The following is a 24,514-nucleotide window of genomic DNA, read 5'->3' on the forward strand; positions in this document are numbered from 1 at the left end:
CAGAAGGATTGCTTCAGCCTAGGAAATTGAGGCTGCAGTGAGTAGTGATTGCAACACTGCATTCCAGCCTGGATGACAGTGCAACATCCTGTCTCAAAACAAATGAAATATATGTGTGTGTGTGTGTGTGTGTATGTGTGTATATATATGTGTGTGTGTATATATATGAACAATCAGATATTAAATTCTCAGATAATGGTTTAAACTATATATTCCCTTGGTATAGCACCTGTCAAAATTATCATTAATGAGTGTTACCTTGTTTAATGATCTTCCTGCTCACTGTAAACCTCATGTATTCCCGGGCCTTGGTCCTGATTCACATCTATATCTCCAGATTGTAGCACTACTAACTAGGCTCCAATAAACAAAGACCAAGTTAATTTGGGGAAATATTTTGAGTCATTCTATATTTGGAGCTTTTCATAGAATAATAATGAAGGTTGTGAGCTCTGGAGGCAGATGAACCAGGAACCCCTACTCACTAGCTGTCTGATGTTAGGTAAGACATCAGAAATCTCTGAGTCATAATTTCTTCTCTTCCTTAGTCATAAAAATATTGTGAGGACTAAATGAGATAATGAATGTAAAGGACTTATTATTCCAATGAGCCAAATGACTGCCTACAGTAATGAGTGTTAATAAACAGTAGCTAATATTATTGGCTGAAAAAAAAAGACTGTCCCCCTTTGAACACAGCCTAGAAACGCAGATTTTTTCAATACCAAGAAGAGCACTACCAAAAAATCAGAGGAATTAAATGTGGTCTCTTTAAGATTTCCTAAGTAAACTTCACTAGCTACTACAAATCAGGCTAGCCACATATTCTCATCCCTCACTGCCTGACCACTTCCAAACGTATTCCACCAATGATGCACAGGAAAGCCTGCACCATACTGTGCCTGGTTTCCTCATGGCATGCTTTTAGATACTGTTCAGATGACTAGGAAGAAGAGCATACTAAAGGACCAATTATCTTGTTATGCTTGTTACAAATCAAAAATATAGAATACCAACAGTAACAACTTACTTCCAACAACATATACTGAAACTTTCAAGCAATTATGATATACGGTATCACAGAATATTCATGAGAAGGAAATTCTGTTTTATAGCAACATATTTTAGTTGCCCAGGGTCATAAAACCTGAGCACAGCTGAAAGAAATGATTTTTGGAGTTTCAAACAAAGCGGTCATTCCCTGAATTTGCAGATGAAATTCTATGTAATAGAGAAGTGAATTCTAATTTCCTGTGGGATTTTGGCAACTTTTTTGGACCTCAGTAAGTTTCTAATCATTTAAAACACTTCGCATTCCTTTTTCACACAGAAAGAAAATAAAGTGGCAGACACTCAGAATTTACACAGTGTTCTAAAATAAAGCAAAAAAAGAATAATTGTTTAAATAATGATATGTAAAACTTGTTTTACAAAGTAAAACTTATCTTTAACGAAAGACAGGGAAATCTTTCTATTACAGAAATTTGCAGGCAGTCTATTCTCTTAAGAGCTCAGTAATTATTAAAAAGTTTTTTCAGTACTTCAAGTAAAAATTGTGCTTTCCTTTCATTTCTATCAAGTTATCCTACTTTTTGCCTTTGAATATAACAATAATTATTTAATGTTAAATTACAAACACTGTTTTATCACGTAAGGTCAAAAGGCAATCGTGTTATATAAGTTTACAAGTATGGGATTCAATATGTTATACACAAGATACGTTGCCACATGTTTTCAAACACTATTCAGGCCAAGTCTCCCTTTGTTTCCAGACTAACAGATCCTTAGTTTCTTCATCAATCTTCATGTAAAATAATTTGCAAACACAATCACCCAAATCATCCTTCTCTGAACATTCTTGAGTTTTCCAGTGACACTTTTAAAACACATTTAAGAATTATATTCATTTAAATAAATGAGCTAAAAAACTGATAAATATTTTAACTGTAGCTTGATCCAAATACAATATGGGGAAATCATTTTTTTCTATCTGCAAGAACTACATTCACCTAATACGACACATGCTCTTTTTCAGCAGCCACCTCACATTGTCACTCAACTAAAAGTTCCAGATCTTTCAATATTTGCTTCTGAAATTGCACCCACAGCTCTGTAGTGTGTTTTCCAAACCTGCCAGACATAAGCATATATTTGTTTTAATACACTAGTGGTTGTTTAAATCCAGTAGTTTAGGCTCGAAATCCTATTAGTGCCAAACAGCTGATTATTGAAAGTAACAGTTAAACTCGTCCCAGGAATGTCCTCCACTGGATTTCTACATGCCCCCAAAAAACTTGCCGCATAGAAGGACACTGTGATCTCAAGTGGATTTTATCTTTTTAGTTACACATTATTTTCTCAAGCTTACACAGTCCTTTTGTAACCCCCATTGTTTTCCAATTGCTCAGTTTTCTTTATTTTTTCGGCCACCTATTTGACAAGCATGATTTTGATGTATTCCTCCAAGTTATTCATGACAGAGCAAAACAAAGCAATGGAAAACAAACTGTTATGGCTGCCATTGGGATCTCCTTTCAGACTGATACTGATTACTCAATCTATACACTTTATCTATACATGTTCAATCCAAAACAAATTCATTTAATTATACTATCACCCAGTTTATAAATGTCCATCACTTCTAAACGAGTTTTACAATAAACAGACTTACATCAAATGACTGGCTGAAATTTAGCTCTAATATGTGCATCTTCCTGATGTATAAGTCTAATAATCCTATCAAAACTAAATTAATTTAGTTTGACATGAATTAACTTAGAGAATCCATAATGCCTTGCAGGGATATGATCATCCGCTTCTATATGCTCACAGTCATCTCTTCAACAATGTATTTTATTGAAGGTTGAGGTGAAGCTCAATAGTCTATAATTAAAAAGTTTACCCTTTCTAAAAATGCAGTTATTCTGCATTAAGCATTATTCTAACATGCATATGAGCTCATTTAATACTTTTAACAACCCTCTCACATAGGGCCTATTGTCCCCCTCATTTTATAGATTATAGATGAATTAATGAAGATACAAAGGAGTTAATTTAATTTGCCCAGTGTTACACAGCTAGAAAGTGGGAGAATGAAGATCCGAACCCAGGCCTTTGGACAACTGCTCTCCTGTTCTTTGTGATTATTCCCATGGTTATCCACAACACTTCCTGGTCATACCTGCAGATTCTTTCAGTGTCTTGTCATCGAGGCTCATACGTCATCATTTCTTATCCCATATAACTTCTCTCATGTAACTTTTCTTATCACATCTCCTTGAAAGAAACTTGCACTAGTTTAAAAGAGACTAATCCAGCGAAATGTTTCAAAAATGAGAAATCATGCCCGATGATAAAGTTACTGTGACTTTGATCTTGAACACTGTCCCAATTTTATGGCAGTTAAAACGTGGAGGCAGACATTAGTTAACTCTCATTAGCTGAATGAAAGAAACATGAGTTTGTCAGATCAGATAAATGCTTTCTTATTTCTAAACTAAGAGAAGTGTCTCACATAGACATTTTTATACAGAAGCACTGGGGGGCGATGGACAATATTTACAAGGAGGGTTAAGTAAAAGCAAACATAGGACACATAGTAAGTTTTGTTATAGAACCTCCCATAAAAATCTAAACATAAGACAAAAATATAAATGAGAACATCAGATGAAACAATTAAAGTAGACAATCTTCCCAAGATCTAATATGATTAAATCAAGATTATATACTCTAACAATTTGGGGTTTATTTATATTTTACTACTAGTAGTATACATAGATCTATAATAACTCTGAAAACTATTTGTAGATGCAAGATTAATACAGTATTATGAAAATTAATGTGCTTAGTGTATACTTTTGCCTACATATGAATACTAAACCCCTGCCCTTATGGAAACAGACAACAGGGATACGCAGCATTCCCTGCAGGATAACATGAAAAGCAGCAATCAGTCAAGACCCTAAAGTTTTAAATCTTGGGAATCCTTATAAGATGCTGGTGTTAATAAGAGCAGCTAATGCATAATGCTAGAAAGCATTCAAAATAAGCTAGGCATTTTTCTAAGAACTTGACTTACATTAAGACATTTAATTTCACAGTCACCCAGTTAGGCAGATTTGTTTTCTGTTTGTTTGTTTGATTTTTGTTTTTCTTTTTGTTTTGTAGATGAGAGAACTGAGACACCAACACATTAATTCACTTTTAATTCACTTATACCAGGTTATTCCCAGGTAAGAAGCATAACTGGGATTCAAGTCCAAGTGTCCAAGTGTTTCACCATCACAATATACTGCCTTGTACCAAATGGTAAAAGTTCACTTGGAGAATAATTTAACAGTATTATTAAAACGTAAAAGGCAGGCACTCTCACTTACTGAACCTCATCTACCTTTAGGTATTTTTCTTACAAAAATCCACAGCCTATCTTGCATGTACAATGAAGCATTATATGAGATTATGGCTCCAAAATAATGAGACATAGTCTAAGAGGGAGCTGGTTAAATAAATGAGGGTACATACATACCATAAAATAATAGAAAGAATAAGGTAAGGAACAAGAAAATATGTACTGACATGGGAGGAAGTGGTAAGTAAAAATAAACATGTTGAACAACAATACATAGAGAGGATGCATATATTCCAGTGTCTGTGGTGTACATATACATGTTCCCATAAAGTCTCACCCACATCCCTGCCATATAAAAATATTAGTGTTAACAATTGTAACCCTGGAGACTCTACATATTATGTAAGTTATATAACTTATGCATGTATTATATAAGTTATATAGTTGTTAACAGCTGATTTAAAAGTCAGCTCAAGGCTAGGCGCAGTGGCTCATGTCTTTAATCCCAGCACATTGGGAGGCCAAGGCGGGTGAACTGCTTGAGCTCAGGAGTTCGAGACCAGCCTGGTCAACATGGTGAAACCCTGGTCTCTACAAAAAATACAAAAATTAGCCAGGCATGGTGGCACGTGCTCAAGTCCCAGCTACTTAGGAGGCTAAGGTGGAAGGATCTCTTCAGTCTGAGAGGTGGAGATTGCAGTGAGTCAAGATCATGCCACTGCACTCCAGCCTGGGTGACAGAGCCAGACCCTGTCTCAAAATGAATGAATGAATGAATAAATGAATGAATGAATGAATGAAATAGAGAACGAAGGTCAGCTTAAAAACAAAACAAATACGAATACTCAACCAACAACAGAAACAGTTATGTGCCTTATACTGTAATCATAGTGAAGAATATAAAATACAGGAAGACTGAAATTATTCCAAAGCAAACATTACTCATCACTCAATCTGAGTCAGAAAAATTATTCAATGTTATTCCCACAAACTAGTCTGAAATGACACAGCATTCAGATGTATCTGCCAGAAGAAATTAGTTGTAAAATATATCTTTAGATAATCGTATAAAATGACTTTGTTATATGAAATTATTTGATTCTGTCCACTTAAATGTTGAAGAATGACAATGATGTTTATTTTGTCACAGTTAACAGTAATTATTTTCTCCTGACTACAGATGGACAACAGCACCACCACCTCAATAATCCATTCATTTAACAAATACTCACCAACCACATACATACACCAAAAATGAAATACAATAAAATTTGCCATTACCATCGCTGGAGACACTTATTCTCTGGCTTACTACAGTGGGGGAAGGGAGAGTGGCAAGCATCTAATTTACTTAGAAATAGATTTAAAATGAAAGGAAGGAACTAAACTATATGTCTTCTTTCGTATTCATTCAAAATGCTCATCTACTCTACATAGAAATGACCCCTGCCTACTCTGTTTCCAGTGGTGGTATTATAATTCAGATTCCATGGAATTGTTATCATCTTGGTATGTGTTTGCTGCTATATTTCTAGTAACTAGCATGTGGTAGTTGTGTAATAACTTGCCTAACAAAAAAAAAAGGAGACGAGAAAGAATTGATGTACTCAGTTTATTGTTGTCTGTGCACAATTCCCCACTTCCTTCTTCCGAAGAATGCCCTTTCTCATTTTGGTTTCAATGGAAGCTGTTATATTGCTGACAGTTCACCTATTCCTGTCATATTCCTTCAGGAATAAGCAATTCTTGAAGAGCTGCCTATTAAAGATGGGAAGGAGGGATGGCTGGAGGTGGGGACACAAAGAGGGCCAATCATTAATCTTCTCCAGGATGTACAACCCTAAAACTCAAGAAAACACATCTTGATTACTTTTTGGTAATGATACCATGTGAGGAGAGCCTGCAATTTGCTGGAAGCTATGTTCGTAGGCATGTGAGCCAGGCTCAGAAAATAAGCATACTGTGCAGAGACAGGATGGGAGAGTCCTAGCTACTTTCATTCTTACTCTCCAAGTATTACCTAGAACCTCCTACTTTGCCGCAATGGCTTATAACTTATGAGTCTTCCAATAAATTCTCCTTTTCATTAAATTGGTTAGATGACCAAAGGTTCATAACCAATGTGCTCATTATACTAATTATTGAGCCCATAGTTGATTCCTTTCACAGGATATTTTTAAAAGATACAGGATATACAATAAATGCTTTTAAGTCAGATGCTAACTTACCTGCTTCCTTTAGATTAATAAAACCATAGCAATTCCTAAAACCGCATCACTGGCAACCCAAATTCTTAATAAACAAAAATTCTGAGAAGCAGGTTGTAGTTCTTTGTTAAATATGCACTTGATCCATCCAGAAGTAGTATCTAAAAAATTAAACATTTTACAACAGTGGGAGTCCACGGGCAAAGTTATAAATAATTCTAGTGGTAAAAGTTCTTTACCTAGAACTTTGATGAGTAATAGGTGAAGAAATTCCTGATTCCAAGCCTTCAAAAACAGGACTAACATTTTAAAAATATGAAGCAGGTGTCCTAAGAGCTTAGATTTTAGACCACAGGCTTTCTACAGACCAGTAGACTTAAGCAAAATGTGTGTTCCTGTTTCCAATTTGAGTCATGCATAAATATTTACCATAATGGTTTATACCACAAACCGAGTCAAAGAACTCCCACCCTGATTTACTATACTCAATTATGATATAATTAAAATATCTGCATCAAGATTTGTGCTAAATAGGCCAGGCATGGTGGTTCATGCCTGTAATCCCAGCACTTTGGGAGGCCAAGATGGGAAGATCACTTGAAGTCAGGAGTTTGAGAGACTGGCCTGGTCAACATAGTGAGATTCCATACATATATATATATAAAGATTTATGTTAAATGAATTCAGGGCAAATATTTCTACATGCTTCTTGATGTACTACCTACCTTAATATGAGCCAAGTTTTCCAACCCTCCCCAGTTTACCCCTCATTTCTCATCTTCTTAAACTATGTGCTAGAGGAATTAAGGTATATTTATAAGCAAGCAGGACTGGTTTCAATCAGCCAGCATTTGTTGGTATGAAATAGGAGTTGGATCTCTTTGAGAAGTCAATGGAGTATTAAAACTTGCCTTTGCCAACAAAAGATTCTGCATGAAATCAGATAGTCCCTGTTGCTTCCCAGCCTTCCTTAGTCCTGATTTTACAAGCTGAGTTCTGCTTACAACCAGGCTGGGAGCTCATTATACTGTAATATCACGTTTATTTTGATGACAGAAGGAAGAAAAATTATTAACTCTGATGTGATCAAAACAATCATCCCTTTGAAAAAAAGAAATACAAAGTAAGAGTTACCTATTAGCCAACTCTAAATCAGGACTCACATCAAGTCTTGCTTAGATTTTTTCCCAGAGGTTGCCATTCAGCATTATTAAATTTTGCCTAAAGATAAATTAGGCCAGATGTTGCTCTCTTATATTCGCTCAGCTACAGACAGTAGGGTTTAGGCCCACAAGGAATCCGTCTCTTCAATGTAAGTTATCTATAGAAAAAGTATTGAGAGTGCTGTTAATTACCCTTGCATTCAGGTTTAAAAGATAACTATGCCTGCCATCAGGTATGGAGGACATATAATAATACAAACATCTGGATAATCTGTAGGTGTTCCAGTCATAGGGGATATAAATGTAAAATACATCAGCTCCATATTATGGGAAATTAAAACAAAAATATGGGAGATTTAGTTTTGTGACCTTAGCAATTCAGAGATAGCCTCACCTATAATAATATTTCAGTGGCTGCATACCCATATAAAGGCTGAAATTTTTAAAGATAAAGGAATTTGCTGTAAAAATCAATGCCTCCTGCAGATAAATTATGCCATAAACAAAATTACAATTTAATATGTAAGGGACTGTGTAGTTACAACTTAATCCCTGTTTGTGAGAAGGACGGGAAAAAACCTCCTGGTTTTGAGGTTTTAGTTTACAGCATGAAACAGATATGGCTGAATATCAGTAAGTTGAAGGATTGAACAAACATCATTCGTCTGGTTTAAGATGCATGTGGTCAACACATTCCTTGTGGTATGAAAGTCTGCAGGCTTTCAAGACCAGTTTTCTTCATTTTTCCCCCCTTTTCCTACATGAAGGGGTTGGGCTCAATGGGGAGTCTGTGAGCTGCCAGGAGTTTCTGTATGGGATATCTAGGGAAGAGTGGAAACTGGTGGGAAACAGCCCGAGGGTAACTGAGCCCTCAATGGATGAGAAACATAGACTGGAATCTCTGAGACAGACAGGCTGGGAAATATAATCTGCTGGTGGGGGTACTTCTCTCCCAGCACTCCCCTAGGTCAAAAAAAAAAAAAGTGGCATAGGGGGATAAAGGAAAGAAAAGAAAGGAAGAAAGAAAGAAGTATTGTTACAGTGTCTGCTTTCCCCTTCTCAGTGGTGTGGAAATCTGGCCATACCTTTTCAATGAAACACAATTTGTCTCAACTTGGGAACTTAAACTCATTTAAAATGTCCAGGTGCCCTTTCTCTATCTTTTCAACAATCTTGGAATTCAATTCCTTGTTAACCATGATTGTTCTACCCTCTCCGGTTAAAAAACTTTCCTCCTCAGTAGACAAACGGGAGGAAAGACAGTTATTTTATAAGGCAAAAATATAAACAAGATTATCTTAAGACAGAATACAAAAAGATTCCCCTTGTAATGAAAAAATTTTTTACTGGTTTTACGAGTTTAAAATAACAAAACATAAATACTGGAAAGGAAGATTTTACAAATCAATTTAATGTAACGGAGAAGGAAAAAAAACCAAAGGGACTTAACTTTGTTTTCCTAACAGATCTCTGAAGCATGTAATTATATATTTTAGTGCCTCATAAACAAAAGTAAAGGGTGGCCTGGAATAAAAACACCTGTTTTTCTTATAAAGATTGACTCTGTCAGGATAGGCAGAGATATGCAACAGTAAAAATCAACCCCAAAATCTCAGCAGAGTGAAACAAATGCTTATTTCTCACTGACATCTACATTTCCAGCCAAGAACCAAGTTAACTGAAATTCCATCTTGTCACCAGCTTCTGTGATCAATACAACCAGAAAAGCAATAAAGTGAATAAAATACTGACCCGTAAAAGCTGCAAGTCAGAGGTAACAAAACAAAAATGGTTATGCCTAATTCAAGGCAGCAAAGAACTATGATGCCACCACATGTCCCCTAAGGAGGAAAAATGAAAAAAACTGTCATCAATCTAATCCTTATAAGGTGATATCTACTTGCTCACGTATTAAAGACAGAGAAAGATTTTTATTTAAATAACTTAAAATACCTTTTTTCCGTTGTGGATTCTATTTAATATAAACATGTACAAACACACATGAAAAAACTTCAAACACTGTTTTATTAAAGTCCCATTATTTGTTTCCCCATTACCCATTTCTCTAGATGATACCTTTCATGTGCTTAGATTTGCTTTTGAACTGAAGCAAATGAACTGCCTACCACTAGCACCTAGCACCAAGAAGATAAAAGATAAAATTTCATACAAAGATAGGAGAGGGCAGACTCCCCGGATTAAGGGCTTCATTCTCCACTAAAGCTTTTAACCAATGGAAAAATGCATTTAACTTTCATGAGTGCATTTCCTACTACGAAGCTGAGCTCAGAAAACAGTGAATTCCAAAAAAAAATAAGTAGTGTCGCCTGTAATCCCAGCACTTTGGGAGGCTGAGGCAGGCGGACAACGAGATCAGGAGATCGAGACCATCCTGGCTAACACAGTGAAACCCCGTCTCTACTAAAAATACAAAAAATTAGCCAGGCGAGGTGGCAGGTACCTGTTGCTTGAGCTACTCAGGAGGCTGAGGCAGGAGAATGACGTGAACCCAGTAGGCGGAGCTTGCAGTGAGCCAAGATCCTGCCACTGCACTCCAGTCTGGGTGACACAGCCAGACTCTGTCTCAAAAAAAAAACAAAAAAAGTGTCATTAGAAGATTGAAAGGAAATGCAATATCTAGATTTATGCATTCATTTTTTTTTTCCTGCTGACAGACCATCTATTCCTATTTAGTTACTGGAACGTGGTGTGTAAACAGAGCATTAGCAAAAAAATGACAAAGAAATAAAAATTGGAGAAAGGATGAGAATAGGAGATAATATTTTTGTTTACATTCAACAGCATGTTTCTTTTTCGCATTCTCTCATTAAAGATCCTGGTGGATCCAGACTAAATGTGTTTTCTCTTTAAATAGTAGCAACTCTGCCCAGGACTGAGCATGAAAAACATCAATTCTCAGAACCATCCACTTTCCAAGCTGAAAAAGTAGAGATAAATTTCCACAAAGCTAAGTAAAATGTGTTATAAAGAGGTAGAAGGAGAGAAAAAAAATTTTCTGAAACACTACATTTGATTCACTTGGGCTCTAGGGAAGGAGAAATGTTGTCAAATGAATAAACAGAAAATGGCAGCAATAAGACTGATGTCCACAAATTTCTACATGAAATAAGGAATCATTATCTGATGCTGACCTAATCTCAATATTCAGAAAATGAGTGAGGATTCATTCAATGGAGAAGAAACATTTGTTCTCTTTGGTAAATTAATATCATCTAAGGATTATGATCAATAAAGGTTCTTCTTGGCATTTTAGATAGTGAATAAAAATATTTACTTGCATCCAGAAAGTACCTGGAAGCTCCACGAAGAAATGTATATTTTAGTGTGTTAAGATCTAAATAGTACTTGGATTCTAAATTGTGTCAAACTATATTATAAATATTATATATAGACTATTCCTATATAACCATAAAGAAACTTGTCTGTGGGGGAAAATAGAACAGAAATCATCCATGGTAACTTCTAGCCTCTAAATCAGGAAAGTAGGCTTCAGTAGAAACAGACCAAAGAGATATTTAGGTTCTTTATAATGGCTGCCTGAGCTTTAACATATATTTAGCATAAAATAAATATCATAAAAATAATACCAGAAGTAATGAACGAAGAGTACCTACATTAGAACACTTAAGGTCTAAAGTCAGGCAGACCTAGATTAGAATCATTCCTCCACAACTTACAAGCTAAGCAAGTTAATTCACCATCTATACAGCAAAGGCAATGTCATTTATAATTTGTTTTTCCAGCATACTTTCCATCTGCCTTTTATTGGTGCTTTTGTGTAATTTTTGTCTTCTCTATGTGATCCTTATATAGCAATCAATCATGATACCTGATCTTGGCCATTGCTGTTGGTGCAGGAATGGGCATATCAGCCAAGCAAGGATAAAGTAAAATCTTCTTTGGGATTGGCATTTAAAAAATAAGAGAGAGATATGGGCTTGGGAGAGGAAAAGAGACTGAGATTGTCTTTAGGCTGTCCTGGCTAAGGTTTGACAACATACGTACGTGGTGCCAGTGGCCATCTTATCTTGTCCAATACCTGAATAGAATCCTGCCTACACCATGAAGCCAAGAAAAAAACAAAGCTAAAAAAAAAACCATAGAAAGGCCGGGCGCGGTGGCTCAAGCCTGTAATCCCAGCACTTTGGGAGGCCGAGGCGGGTGGATCACGAGGTCAGGAGATCGAGACTATCCTGGCTAACATGGTGAAACCCCGTCTCTACTAAAAATACAAAAAACTAGCCGGGCGTGGTGGCGGGCGCCTGTAGTCTCAGCTACTTGGGAGGCTGAGGCAGGAGAATGGTGTGAACCCGGGAGGCGGAGCTTGCAGTGAGCCGAGATCACGCCACTGCACTCCAGCCTGGGAGACACAGCGAGACTCCGTCTCAAAAAAAAAAAAAAAAAAAAAAACCATAGAAAGCAAATACCTTGATGACATTCTCTAAGTCCCTACATCACCTAGAACTGAAGTTCATTCCTGGATTTCTCCATTATGTGAGCCTTTTTCCTTAAACTAATTTGAGTTAAATTTGTTCCACTTGTAACTGGGAGAAACTCAACTAACACACACTCTAAATCTCAATTTCTTCATTTGAAAAATGTGAATAATATTATAAAATGTCTCCTAGGTTTACTCATAGGATTAAGCAATATAATGCATATAACAAGTTTAGTTCAGCATCAAGCACATAAGTACCCAATCATTACTAGTTCTTATTGCTATTATTAATTCGTGATAAAGGTATTACTGTCCTTTAGTAAAAATTTTATTATGATTGATATACTAAGGTTATTCCATTATATAGAACTCCTATACTCTTAAAAGGAGGCTACAACACTAAGTTTAAGAATAGTTTACTAGCACGTATAAAGGAGATTATTTACTTTGCAAACATTTCCAATCTATGTTGTAATCAATGTACTAGAAAACAGTTATCTTGATTTGAAAGTCAGAGCAAGCCTTTTTTCTCTCACTATATCCTGTTCTTTTCTCTTACTGTACCCTAACTTTCTTCAATCACCCCTTCAGAGTAATACCATCTATTTCCTACAGTACTTAGACTCAAAGCGGGTACCATGAACCAGTTTCACTTTTAAATAAGTGATTGTAAATGCAAAAAGAATCATTCTCAGTGGAGGCAACTCTAGAGTCAGTGAAACTAATTACAAAGTTGTTGCAGGAACTTCGCAAGATGGAAGCTACCAGATACTAACATTAACTGGCATCTTTAACGTCAGACACAAAACTACATTACACACATTATCTTATTTAAATACTCCAACTACTCTTTAAGGTAGATATTATTATTACTTTATTACACAATGAAAATAAAATTGAGAGATGTTATGTAACTTTCTCAAGGTCAAACACATAGTAAGTGGCAGAATCTGGACTCAAACTCAAATCTGCCTGACTCTTAGGACCATCATTAATCTACACTGTCTCCATAACCCATATACAGCCTGAATTAAGGTAAATGACAGTGGAAATGGATATATAAGTGTAGTATTTAAAAACAAGGATCTGAATTCAGAGTAGAAGCAAAAAGATGAAGGTGGCAGAAGTCTGTGATTTACTGGGTATAAAAAAAACATAATAAGGTATAACACTGACAAGAGGGTTTGTGGCTTGAACAAATGTAGAAATGGTGGTGGCTTTACTGGGAAATGAAAGAAAGGAGGAGAAAACTTGATGGGAGTGGGAAAGGGATAAGGCATTCAGCCTTAATGTTGTGGACTTTATTGTTGCTATGAAAATTCAAATGGAGATATTTCACTACAGGAGTTGAAGGGGCCATATATACTTTCTCATCGCTCTCTAGCAGCTAAGGTACAGACATGGAACCTAGAGTCCGCCAATTTGATTCTCCTCAATGTGTATTTTAATCTTCAACATGGGATGCAAAGACAGCAAATTATGAGACTATTCATGACATATGGGGAACACTGGCAGTGTCTCATGCAATAAGCATGGAGTCATGGTGGTGATTATTATTGATGGTATTAGTGCCCACAGCCATATTCCAACTAGACTATTCTTGAAGCATGACCTTGTCTGTGTGTTTTTACTGCCCAGCCTCTAGTGATCCCTATTTGTCAGGCCTCATTCTCCAGATCCTTTTTTTTTTTTTTTTTTTTTTGAGACGGAGTCTCACGCTGTTGCCCAGGCTGGAGTGCAGTGGCGCGATCTCGGCTCACTGCAAGCTCCGCCTCCCGGGTTCCCGCCATTCTCCTGCCTCAGCCTCCTGAGTAGCTGGGACTACAGGCGCCCGCCACCGCGCCCGGCTAATTTTTTGTATTTTTAGTAGAGACGGGGTTTCACTGTGGTCTCGATCTCCTGACCTTGTGATCCGCCCGCCTCGGCCTCCCAAAGTGCTGGGATTACAGGCTTGAGCCACCGCGCCCGGCCCAGATCCTTTTTGATTATATGATATAGTTTATGACCTCCAAAAAAAACAAAACAAAACAAAACCTGCTCCTTTTCTACTCAAATTAGGAGGAGTTGTGTTCTGTTGCTTGCAATCCACAATTCTGAATAATAAAACCAATACATTCATCACTGTATCATGTACAGAATTAAGGGAGTCCTTTCCCCATTGTTCTTGCATCATCCCCAACCCATAAGCTAGATAACAATTTGCTAGATATTAAGGGGAATCTTAAAATACTTCAAATAATTCATAGACTGACAGTGATAAAATGCAATCAATAAGTTATATACCACAGCATGATCCACATTTTAAAGCAAATATATATATACACACACATAGACACTAAGTAGAATAAAGGCAAGTCCACCCATAAACATTAAGACAGAGTACTAAAACTGTACAACTTCAAAAATAAGAGAACCTGTAGCAACTATCAGATACAGAATGTATATTATACCTCTTTAAGAATAACAATTTAACTCACAGTAGAGCAGACATCACATCCATTGATGCATGAACATGACAAATGAACATTTCCAAAGTACTAAGGATAAAAAATTATCAGCCAACTTTTATAACTAGCTAAATTATCATTCAAAGGTGGGGGTAACATGAGATCTTTTTGTTTTTACCTACTAAGTTTCTCCTTTTATTTTTTTAATTGTAATCCACAAATTCAGGGGATAATGCTTCAAAAGGGTGGCTTTTAATTACTTTTGTACCCAATCTTGACTGTATTCAGATTCAATATTTTGAGGATAGGAAGGATTTCAGGAGAGAGGAAGAATGACAGGGTGAGGATATGTGACCATCTACTCATCCTTTTATTTTCTAATTTTTATAACTTCATGTGAGTCTGTATCTCAAAGTTAAAAAGTTTAATAAAAAATATTTTTAAAGGTGAATGCAAAACAAAAACATTTCACCACACAAAAACTAAGAATGTTTGCTACCCAAAGACTTTCACATAAAAATTATAAAGCTGTTAAAAGCAATTTAGAAAGAGGGAGTGTGATATAAGAAAGTTGAACATAGAAGTTGATTAAATAAGCTGATAAATGTAATCAATTAACTAGTGTTAAAAATAACTAATTTGATGTGTTTTAAAAGAATAGAACATAAATCTAAGTCTGTAGAAATTGCTACAAGATGGGAGGGGTGGTGTGGTGTATAATAAATAAAACATGCTAAATTCTGTATATTATTAGAAAATGCAATGATTTATCACTTTAAAACAGTGTTGTCATTACTGAAAAGGGCTTCTTATGGCCTCAGGTACTTTCAGTTAAAGGTAATCACAAACGTTTTAAACAGGAATGACTCAGTAAGATTATAACTGTTCTTAAAAAATAACTACAGGCTCAGTAAGTAAGATTTGGAAAAGAGACCAGAGACACAACTATTTGGAAGGTCAGAACTAAGTAAGATGTAGTGAATGAAAAGAGGAGGAGTTAAATGTGAGCTATATTCAGAAGACAGAATCTACTACTTTCTCTGGACACCATGTGCTTAGGAACACATAGATAACCCCCTAATAGACAGGAATGCTGTCACATTCTTCTTTGCCCAACGCATGACACAATTGTTGAAAGTATCCAATAAATGTTTAAATGAACTGGATAAATTTCATTTGAAATATCTACAATACATGAAGATAGACAAAAGAAACTATTAACAAAATCCTAAAATTCAGGGGAAAGATCAGGGCTGACATCCTTATCAGAGGAGACTTGCCATTGGGCTAGGCAAGCTGACCAAGGGTGTGGGGCAAAGAGGAGGGGGAGGAGACATCCTGAAATATACCAACACTCAAGGGGCAACTGAGAGAAGGGGACACTCAAGTGAGCAGGAAGGAGTTAAAAGTGATGGAAAGAGAGCAATGAAACCATCAAGAAAACCATCAAGAAATCTGATTTTTAAAAATTAATTAAATTTCTAAGATTTACAAATGAGAGGGACAAGAAATGAAAAGAAAAATATTACAACAATTTCTAATTGCAAGGTTTTGAAGACATAATACATTTTTTTAAAAAAGAAGGCAATTTATTATATATACTTGTTAAAATAAGGGTTTATTTGTTGTGTGGACATTTGGGGTGGTGGTGGGAGTGGAGGGTCACAGAGTCCTGATGTTCCAGGCAGTGACTTAGTTCTGTGGCTATGTCAACAAGGATTTGATGCATGTGCAGATTACATATGTAGTAATTTATTTTTGACGTTAAAAAAATGAAGAATAAACAACAGCCTCACTGTATCATGACTCTATGACTGAGCTGGAAAACAAACCCAAAGATCCAATTTCAATTTCTAGTTCCTGAAAATTATTAAAATAGGTTCTAATACATTATGGTTAATAGTATCTTAGAAATGTCATTCACCTTCTGAATAAAGGATGGTCCATCCTGTTCCCTTCTATAAGTCATAAATAATTACGATGATTGACTTTTATTTTTTAAATAAACAGATGCATGAAGAAAAATGGAATACACGTACCTGCCAAAAATACCAATTGTGCAATTGTTTTAAAAAATCATAATCTAGTTTTCTCTGGACTAATTTACGCTACAGATATGCGAAATAAAGCAATGATAAATAATTGTATCATAAATTATACATGTATATATTTAGGAAAATCTTACAATCCTAAGCCTGTCCACTGAATCTAAATTGCACTGCCTTGGAGAATTCCTCAGATTCTAAAAGTTCCACCAAAGCTAAGGTCTTGGATGTCATTTAAGTTATATATTTCAGCTATTAAAGGCAATGTTCTGACAAGCCCTTTGGCGCTAACCCCAGGGCATAAATTTGCCTTAAAACTACAAAAGAATGTGTCAGAGGGCTATATGTCAATCAACCAGGAGAAGTGCCTATTCCCAATTTAGTGTTGTCAGTTGCTGACATTAAAACCAGCAACAGTTAATTGTTACTACTTCAAGTGGGAATACTGAGGGAAGAGGAGAGGTAGGTGTCTAAGTTCAGACTGATAAAGCTATTAATTGCTACCCCTTTATGTAGATTTGTTTAATAATGAAAACAATGTGGCTAATCATATAATGTTTCTATTTGTTCCACAAGGGCTCTTCAGGGAAAGTTTCCGTCAGGGCTAGATTTTGGCAGCTACCAACTGTGCAGGGACAAAAGCAGAACAATCAAGGCACTCAGTGCTGGCAAATAGCTGAAAGTGGTTGTATACAGATGCCCCTCCTCCTGGCCCTATCAGGAAGGAGCCAGGATCTGCCACTGATGAACTTTAAAGGAAAAGTTCAAAATGTAAAGGAAGATAATAATTTCAAGCAGAATGTCAGAAGGAAAAGAGGGAAGGAAGGAGGAAGAGAGAGTGAGAGGAAGGGACTGAGGGAGGAGAATACATATGTAGGCAACCCGAAAGGCAGGGAATAAGTATGACATAGACTTGGGCCCTCCCTACGCTTCCATGCAACAGGTCAATTAAATTCACATCAGTTTAAACACCCATATTGTTTTTTTTTTAAATGAGAGTTTACATAGAAAATTATACATACGTACACACACAGAGACACACATACACACACACATACACACACACATATAAACATAAAATGTGTATATATGTGTATGTGTGTGCATGCACAGACACACATATATATGTTGTCCCAGCCTTGCTTTTTACAGACAGGATGATGATATTGGGGATATCATTAAACCACTCTCAGAAACAGTTACTGGGATAGTCCTAGCTACTGACTAATCTCAACAGGGTATTTTAGGGAACAGAGTGCACTAAGAAGTCTTACACAAATGTAATGTATACAATTTACTGATTTTTTTTTTCACTTTGCCTCATTTGGTAAAGGACATGAGACAGAATTAAATTGTATCATTTAATTTTGTTTTCAGACTCTTTAGTATCAAGTAATGAAAACATTCAGAAACACCCTCAGACCACTGGTGCACCCTCCATCACTGTACAAATGTATGTCGTAAGACTTATGATATAAGTGATATTCATTTTGTTTTGTGCTTCTTTGTGTGTGTGGGGGGTGGGGGGGAATGGGGAGTGAGTCTTTAATTCCCTTTCTATCACCACCTAACTACAACAGCCCCATAGTAAAACTCACTGAATATTAAAATGGCTTTAAATCCCTCCCCAGTCTGATCACAATTACATTTTCAATTCTATCCCAGTGCCTATGCCCCCAAGTCTTCTGGTATTTCTAGATCCCTCCACTCGTCACCCCTATCCTCTTGCCTGCACCTCACCTCTGCCCATGTCGTTCTCTCTTCTTAGAATGCTCTCTCTTCATCTGTTTAAACTTACTCATATTTCAAGGCCAAACCAAGTTTAATCTAATCCATTGAGCATTCCACGATCACCACACACCACATAGCTTCTGCCTTCTGTAAATCTGTAAATGAGCACCTGCTTGATCATTCATGTGTCACCTACAGATGGTGTCAGCTCAGTCATCCTCCACTTTTTCTTGTTCCTCTACCAAACTTTATACTGCTTAAGGATATATCTTTTTATCCTCTACAGCATCTGAATCATATATGTAGGAGCCTGCAACGTGTTTAGGGGCTATATTTCACTTCTCCAATGCATTTCAGTGAAGTTTAAAAATCACTACATTATTAAATGTTGAATTCAATTCCTTTATCAGTTAACTTTTCTGTAGTGAAATTCCCTTCCAGGTACAACTCTACAAGTCTAAAAACCACAGTACACCTAGAAAATAGCCCATTTCTGGCATCTAAGAAATCATCTGTTACCCAGGAATTTGTCAAAAATAAAAATAAAAAATAGAAAAACTTAAGAAATAATCAATTCTTAAAATTCACTTTCATGTCAGCAGGAAATAAAAAATTAACAACCTAAACACCAGGTCTAAGTTCCCATTACTCATTCTTTCAAGTACATTTTTATTCAGCTTGAAACTCATATTCTTTCTAAATAGGCATAGAGATCGTTAAACTCTTTTTTATCTTTCAAACTGCAAAACAGAAATTTAGGTTCCATGTTTGAAAGAAGAGATGATGAAGTATAGATATAAAGAAATGATGCTATGCGCAGACCACAGAAAACAGCTGAATCAAACCAACTGAAATTTTAGTGATTAAAAATAAAACTACATTTGCAAAACTGTATTCGCCAGGTTCATGATCCAACTGCATTGTCAGTTATGCTCTTGTGTACCTTTGGGGTGACCCAAATCACACGCCAAAATGTTTCAGCTCTTGAATGCCTGATTATAACCTAAAATCAAAATACCATTAACACAGTGAGAAAATGTCAATGGCAGTACACACCCTCTCCCCTATCACCACGCTTATCACTCCTGAAAAATTGTATTTATCTCTCAAATACAAAGACAAAAGGTAAGGCAACCAGTACATTACACAATTATGAATTGCCTTTTAAAAATTTTAACAACTACCAATACCATTCAGCTTTATTTTATAGAAACCCTAACAGTTTATTTAGAATGTAATGCATTATGCAAAACAATCTGCACTGTGCAAAACATTCACATAGATTTGCTTTATTAATTAAACGAAATCTGTGTGAATGTTTTGCACAGTGTAGATTAATTTTTAACACAATATGATTCACCAAATTTTAATTGATTTAAAATCTTCAGTAACCCTGCTGTGTTGTAAAAGGTTATGTGCCTGTCTTCTTCCAACAATGAGGTGAATTTGTCATTAAAAATGTTTTACCCAAAGGTCACCTTGAACTACCAAGAAACACACACACACACACACACACACACACACACACAGAGACAGAGAGAGAGAGAGAGAGAAACCAACCAACAAACTAATGTTCATTATCTGTGTGAATGTATCTAAACTACAAGTAAATGAATCAGCCATGTTACCAAGCACAAAGCTATTGAAATAGTTAAGATTTATTTTCAGGTGTCACTGAGACTAAACAAAGATTGTAAGGAATAAAACAAATAAAAGGAAACTCAGGGAACAAATTAATACATTAAACTATTATCTTAAAAGCAGCATTCCCTATAGAACAAAGTGATGAGGATATCAAAAAGCACTTCTCAAAGCAATATTTTTGCATGTCAAAAAAGAATTAACCTAGAATAAATATATAAATAACAGTATGTTCTGTGTTAAGCCAGTAACAAAGAAACCCCTTAGTGCAGTAAAACAAAGTCCTGTCAAATCCCCATTTTTTACAAAGAAGCATGAAGATCATTTCACAATGGTTTAAACTGTATTTATAGTAACAGAGTGAAGACTTGAGATAAAAGTCAAAAGGATTAAAGTCAAAGCCCCAGCTCGACATGAGTTATGATTTTGATTTTTATTCTTATTGTGGTCTACAAATATTAAGACAGAAGATACTTCCATGTGATTGTGGGATCCTCTGAGACTCTACAACCTTAGAAGAGCAGATAAAACAGATGAAAATGCATCTGGTTTGGGAGCCGACTCCATATTAAATGGCAATGCGCAAAGTAACAACTACAACTGCAGAAGGCTGTGGGGGAGGGGAGGAGGCTAAAGGCTGAAATTTCTGCAACTGATGCAGGGCAGAAGAAAAAAGAAGGGGAAAAAAAGATGTGGTATTACTGTTGTAAAATGGCAGCCTGTTAATAATCACTGCATTCCTGAAACACAGGCAAATTATACCACCACTCCTCCTTTCATAGAGTAAGCAAGCCTAACCCATATAAGCATTACATACTTCTTTGAGGAAAATGATACAGCTTGATAGCTGCATCTATATCTAAAACAAAATCCCTAGAGTTGCCACTCAAGAGTTTACAAATTTGGAAACCATATACTTTTTCTCACAAAGAAAGAAAATAGAAATTCTGTTGTGAACTGGAAAGTCTTAGTTACAGTAGAAAGAAATATTCTCTTCCACATATATTTTTCTTTAAGTGAAGGCAAAGCTACATTTATACATAAGCTTTTGGTCATGGTTCAAAATATCTATTTTGCATTTCCTCTCCCCTGATGTCCTATCTTTCAAGAAAATCACACACATGCGCGCGCACATACACACACTCACTCCAGCAAGACAGAGAGATATAACATATTCTGCATGAATTGGAAGATCATCATTCTTAATGTTAATTTGAGTACTCTCTCTTTAGTTCATTTATTGCAAAAACCACATATTGAGTTATATATTTCTATCCATCCTGAGTCTTTACTTTTAAAATCAGGCACCTCATTTAACATTTGATGAAGAAAAGGCTAAAAGTCCCTAACAACAACAGCAAAATCATCAGGAGCATTGTAAAATACAAAATGATAGTATCTATATCACAGAAATGCTTAAAATATCTTATTTTAATTGAGTATAAAGAAATGCTATCAATTATAAAAGTAAAATTTATCATGCAAGTTTAGAAGAGAGTTCAAGTCCATATGCATTCATGTAACCATAAAGAGAAAATGAAAATTAACCAAATATTAATTTGGTTAATGGTGACCAGTTATCACCATTAACCAAATGGATCAATTTCCCCTTTCTTCACAAAATAATAATCAGATAAGTTACTTACATAAATCATAAATTTCTGAAAATGACATTTCCAGTACAATTCCTTGCAATTTTATTCAGTATTTGATTTTAACTGTCACATTTTGAACACATACACATTTATACAACTACCAGGGGAAAAATAACTTGAACCAAATTGAAAAATTACCATAACTACTAGTTCAATATGTCTGGTTAAAATAGAGACATCTGGTCTATCGTTCTTTTGTGTTGATGACTCCTAGTGTGTCTTTTCCCATCAATGAACTTTTCGAGAGGAAAACCCAACTTTTAACAAAAACCTGTGACTTAGAAATCTCTTTCAAATTCTATCAATACAGATATATCATTATTAGATCAAATAAAACACAGTATCTTCCAGAACAGTAACATATACTGATTGAATACAAATGGCTAGCTTTAAATTCCATCAGAGTAATGTTATTTATTAAATAATTCTCTGCAGGCAGATATGGCTAATTCATGAATCATTATTTTTAAATATTTATAAATCAACTCATTGCTCACTTGCTTAAAATACACACTGAAGCTCTCTAATAGTACTTGATTGCCACTCCACGGAACCTGAATAATGCATTTGCAGAAGCCTTGCACATCCCCACACAATTCTGAATTAATGGCCGAGCAAACAATAAGTAATGTACTATGCTCCAGCAAAAACTCAGTGATAACATCAATCTGGCATCTACTTAACACTTACTGCTTACTTCTCACATTTTCTCGACAACTTAGTTTCCTCTTCCAGATGCAGTTCATTAAAGAATCACTATCACCTGCCCATTCATCCACAGAGTGAGAGATTTAGCGATTAACATAATCACAGATAAGGGGAGAAATAACACTACGAAATTAAGAGATTAAGTAAAGGGACCTGGGCACTCCAGCTACCAATAACTAGATTGCAATTAAAAAGGACTTTGTCACTTCTTCGCTGGGTAATAGGGCCAATTATCTAAAACCCTTTGCTAGAATCCAGATACATACCAGAGCAAGGCCCTTCAACCAAACTCAGATAATTACTTTTGACAAATGTTCTCCTTGAGCATAATGTAGTTACTCAAATGCTTTTCAAAATGACTACAGTTACAGTAAAACAATCTTTACAAAGTCAACCCAATAACACGTCCTGCTCCCCCCTCCCAAAACCCCCGCTGCACGCAGTCTGCTTTCTTTTGGCCAATTTATACCAGATAGTAAGTTGGTGAATAAATATTTAATTTATGCAGCCAAAACCCTGAAAGGCTTAGCTTCAAATGTAATGCCTGGCATTCCCGAGACACACTGTACAGAAATATCCTTTTGAAAAATCCTTTCACAGCTGTCCTTTAAAAGAAGAAGATAGGGAGAAAAAAGAAAGAAAAGAAAAACCCACACATATACATGCATCAAACCAAAGACGCCGACGCCCCTCTGCCAACCGGCATTTCTATAGAGACATTCTTTCGATGATTAAAACGTAAGCTCCGAAAGGTTAAAGAAAAGGAAAAGCAGCCAAGTAACACCGCCCAGGAAGCCAGCAGTAAAATACACCTAGCTGTACACTCTTAATAACCTCTCACTATAAATGACACTGACCCAACTTCACCAAACACACATACACACAGACACACACTCACAAATTGCACACACGTGCACAGAATGTACACACAAACATCGAGCAGAGCACAATACCTACAAACACAAACGAACTGGAACCACACAAAACATACACTATCAGTGTGCACACATAATGCACACGACACGGCACACAGACACGCAACCACCTAGCCCACATGCACACGCCCCACAAGTCCGTATCGGACACACACCGTGCATGCACGTGTAAAATGTTTGAACTCACAAACGTCGAACATACACACAGACTGTGCACAGAGTTATTGATGAAATTCCGGGGGGTGGAGGGGCCGGGAGGGAGTGGTAATTGCCACACAAAGGTCTCCGGAGCGGCAGAGAGGGAAGTCTAGCGGCGCCGAGCGCTCGGAAATTCACCCGTGGAGAAGGCACAGCGGAGCCCCGAGAGCGAAGTACGGGGAGAAGTGTCCCGGGCGGTCCCGGACGCGGGGCTCCCGTAGATAATCGCTGCGCCCCTCCGCGCGCGCACGCACATACACAGGGGCCCCCGGGCGAGCCCACTCCCGCAGAATAACAAAGAGCAGGAGCCCGGCGAGCGGGCGGCGGCTCGGGCTGGAAGTGGCCGTCTCCGCCGCCGCGGAGCGGCGCGGGGCGAACTGCGGGGCCGGCGGGAGGCGCGGGCGGCGGGTGGGGGGCGGTACGTACCAGGCGGGCAGCCTCGGCCCAGGTGCGGTCCTTCTTCTTCCTCTTGTCTTTCATGTTTGCATCTCATTGATGGTTCTGATGATGACGTGGGGGATTCCACGGGGTGCTCGGGGTTCGGGCGCGGAGACAATGACCCAGTGACCCGGTGACCCGCACTCGCTCCGCGGGGGGAGGTGCGCGGGCGGCGGCGGCGGCGGCGGCGGCGGGTGGGAGGGATGGAGCGAGGGGGTGGGGTGGAGTGGGTGGGGGCGCGCGGCAGCGGCGGCGCGCGGCGGGCGGGCCGGGGGCGGGGGCGGCGGCGGCGGCGGCGGGGCCTGGGCAAGGGGTGGGGGCGGTGCCGGCCGGGCTCGCTCGTGCGGGGCTCGCGCTGCGCCACCGCCGCGGCCGCCGCGGTGACAGCTCCGGGGATGCTCCGCTCGGCCCCGCTCACAACAATACACTCTGACGTCACGGGGAATGGCGACGCGGCCGCACACTCGCCGCGCTCACACTCGCCGCGCTCACACTCGCCCTCTCGCGCGCGCACACCCGCGCACACTCGCCGCGCGCCC

The 24,514-nt window shown here is 37.5% G+C and overlaps 1 protein-coding gene across 1 annotated transcript in view; it reads right to left on the minus strand.

Annotated features, from left to right (window-relative positions):
- LOC105498445 (ASXL transcriptional regulator 3) overlaps positions 1-24,240 on the minus strand; it is a 231,035-nt gene extending 206,795 nt beyond the window's left edge. The window contains exon 1 of the mRNA XM_071085476.1: positions 23,964-24,240. Coding sequence (XP_070941577.1) covers positions 23,964-24,017 — 54 coding nt within the window. The 5' untranslated portion in view covers positions 24,018-24,240. The remainder of the gene's footprint in view (positions 1-23,963) is intronic.
- Between the last annotated feature and the right edge of the window lie 274 nt (positions 24,241-24,514).

The sequence above is a fragment of the Macaca nemestrina genome, chromosome 19 (assembly GCF_043159975.1).
Source record: "Macaca nemestrina isolate mMacNem1 chromosome 19, mMacNem.hap1, whole genome shotgun sequence".
NCBI lineage: Eukaryota > Metazoa > Chordata > Mammalia > Primates > Cercopithecidae > Macaca > Macaca nemestrina.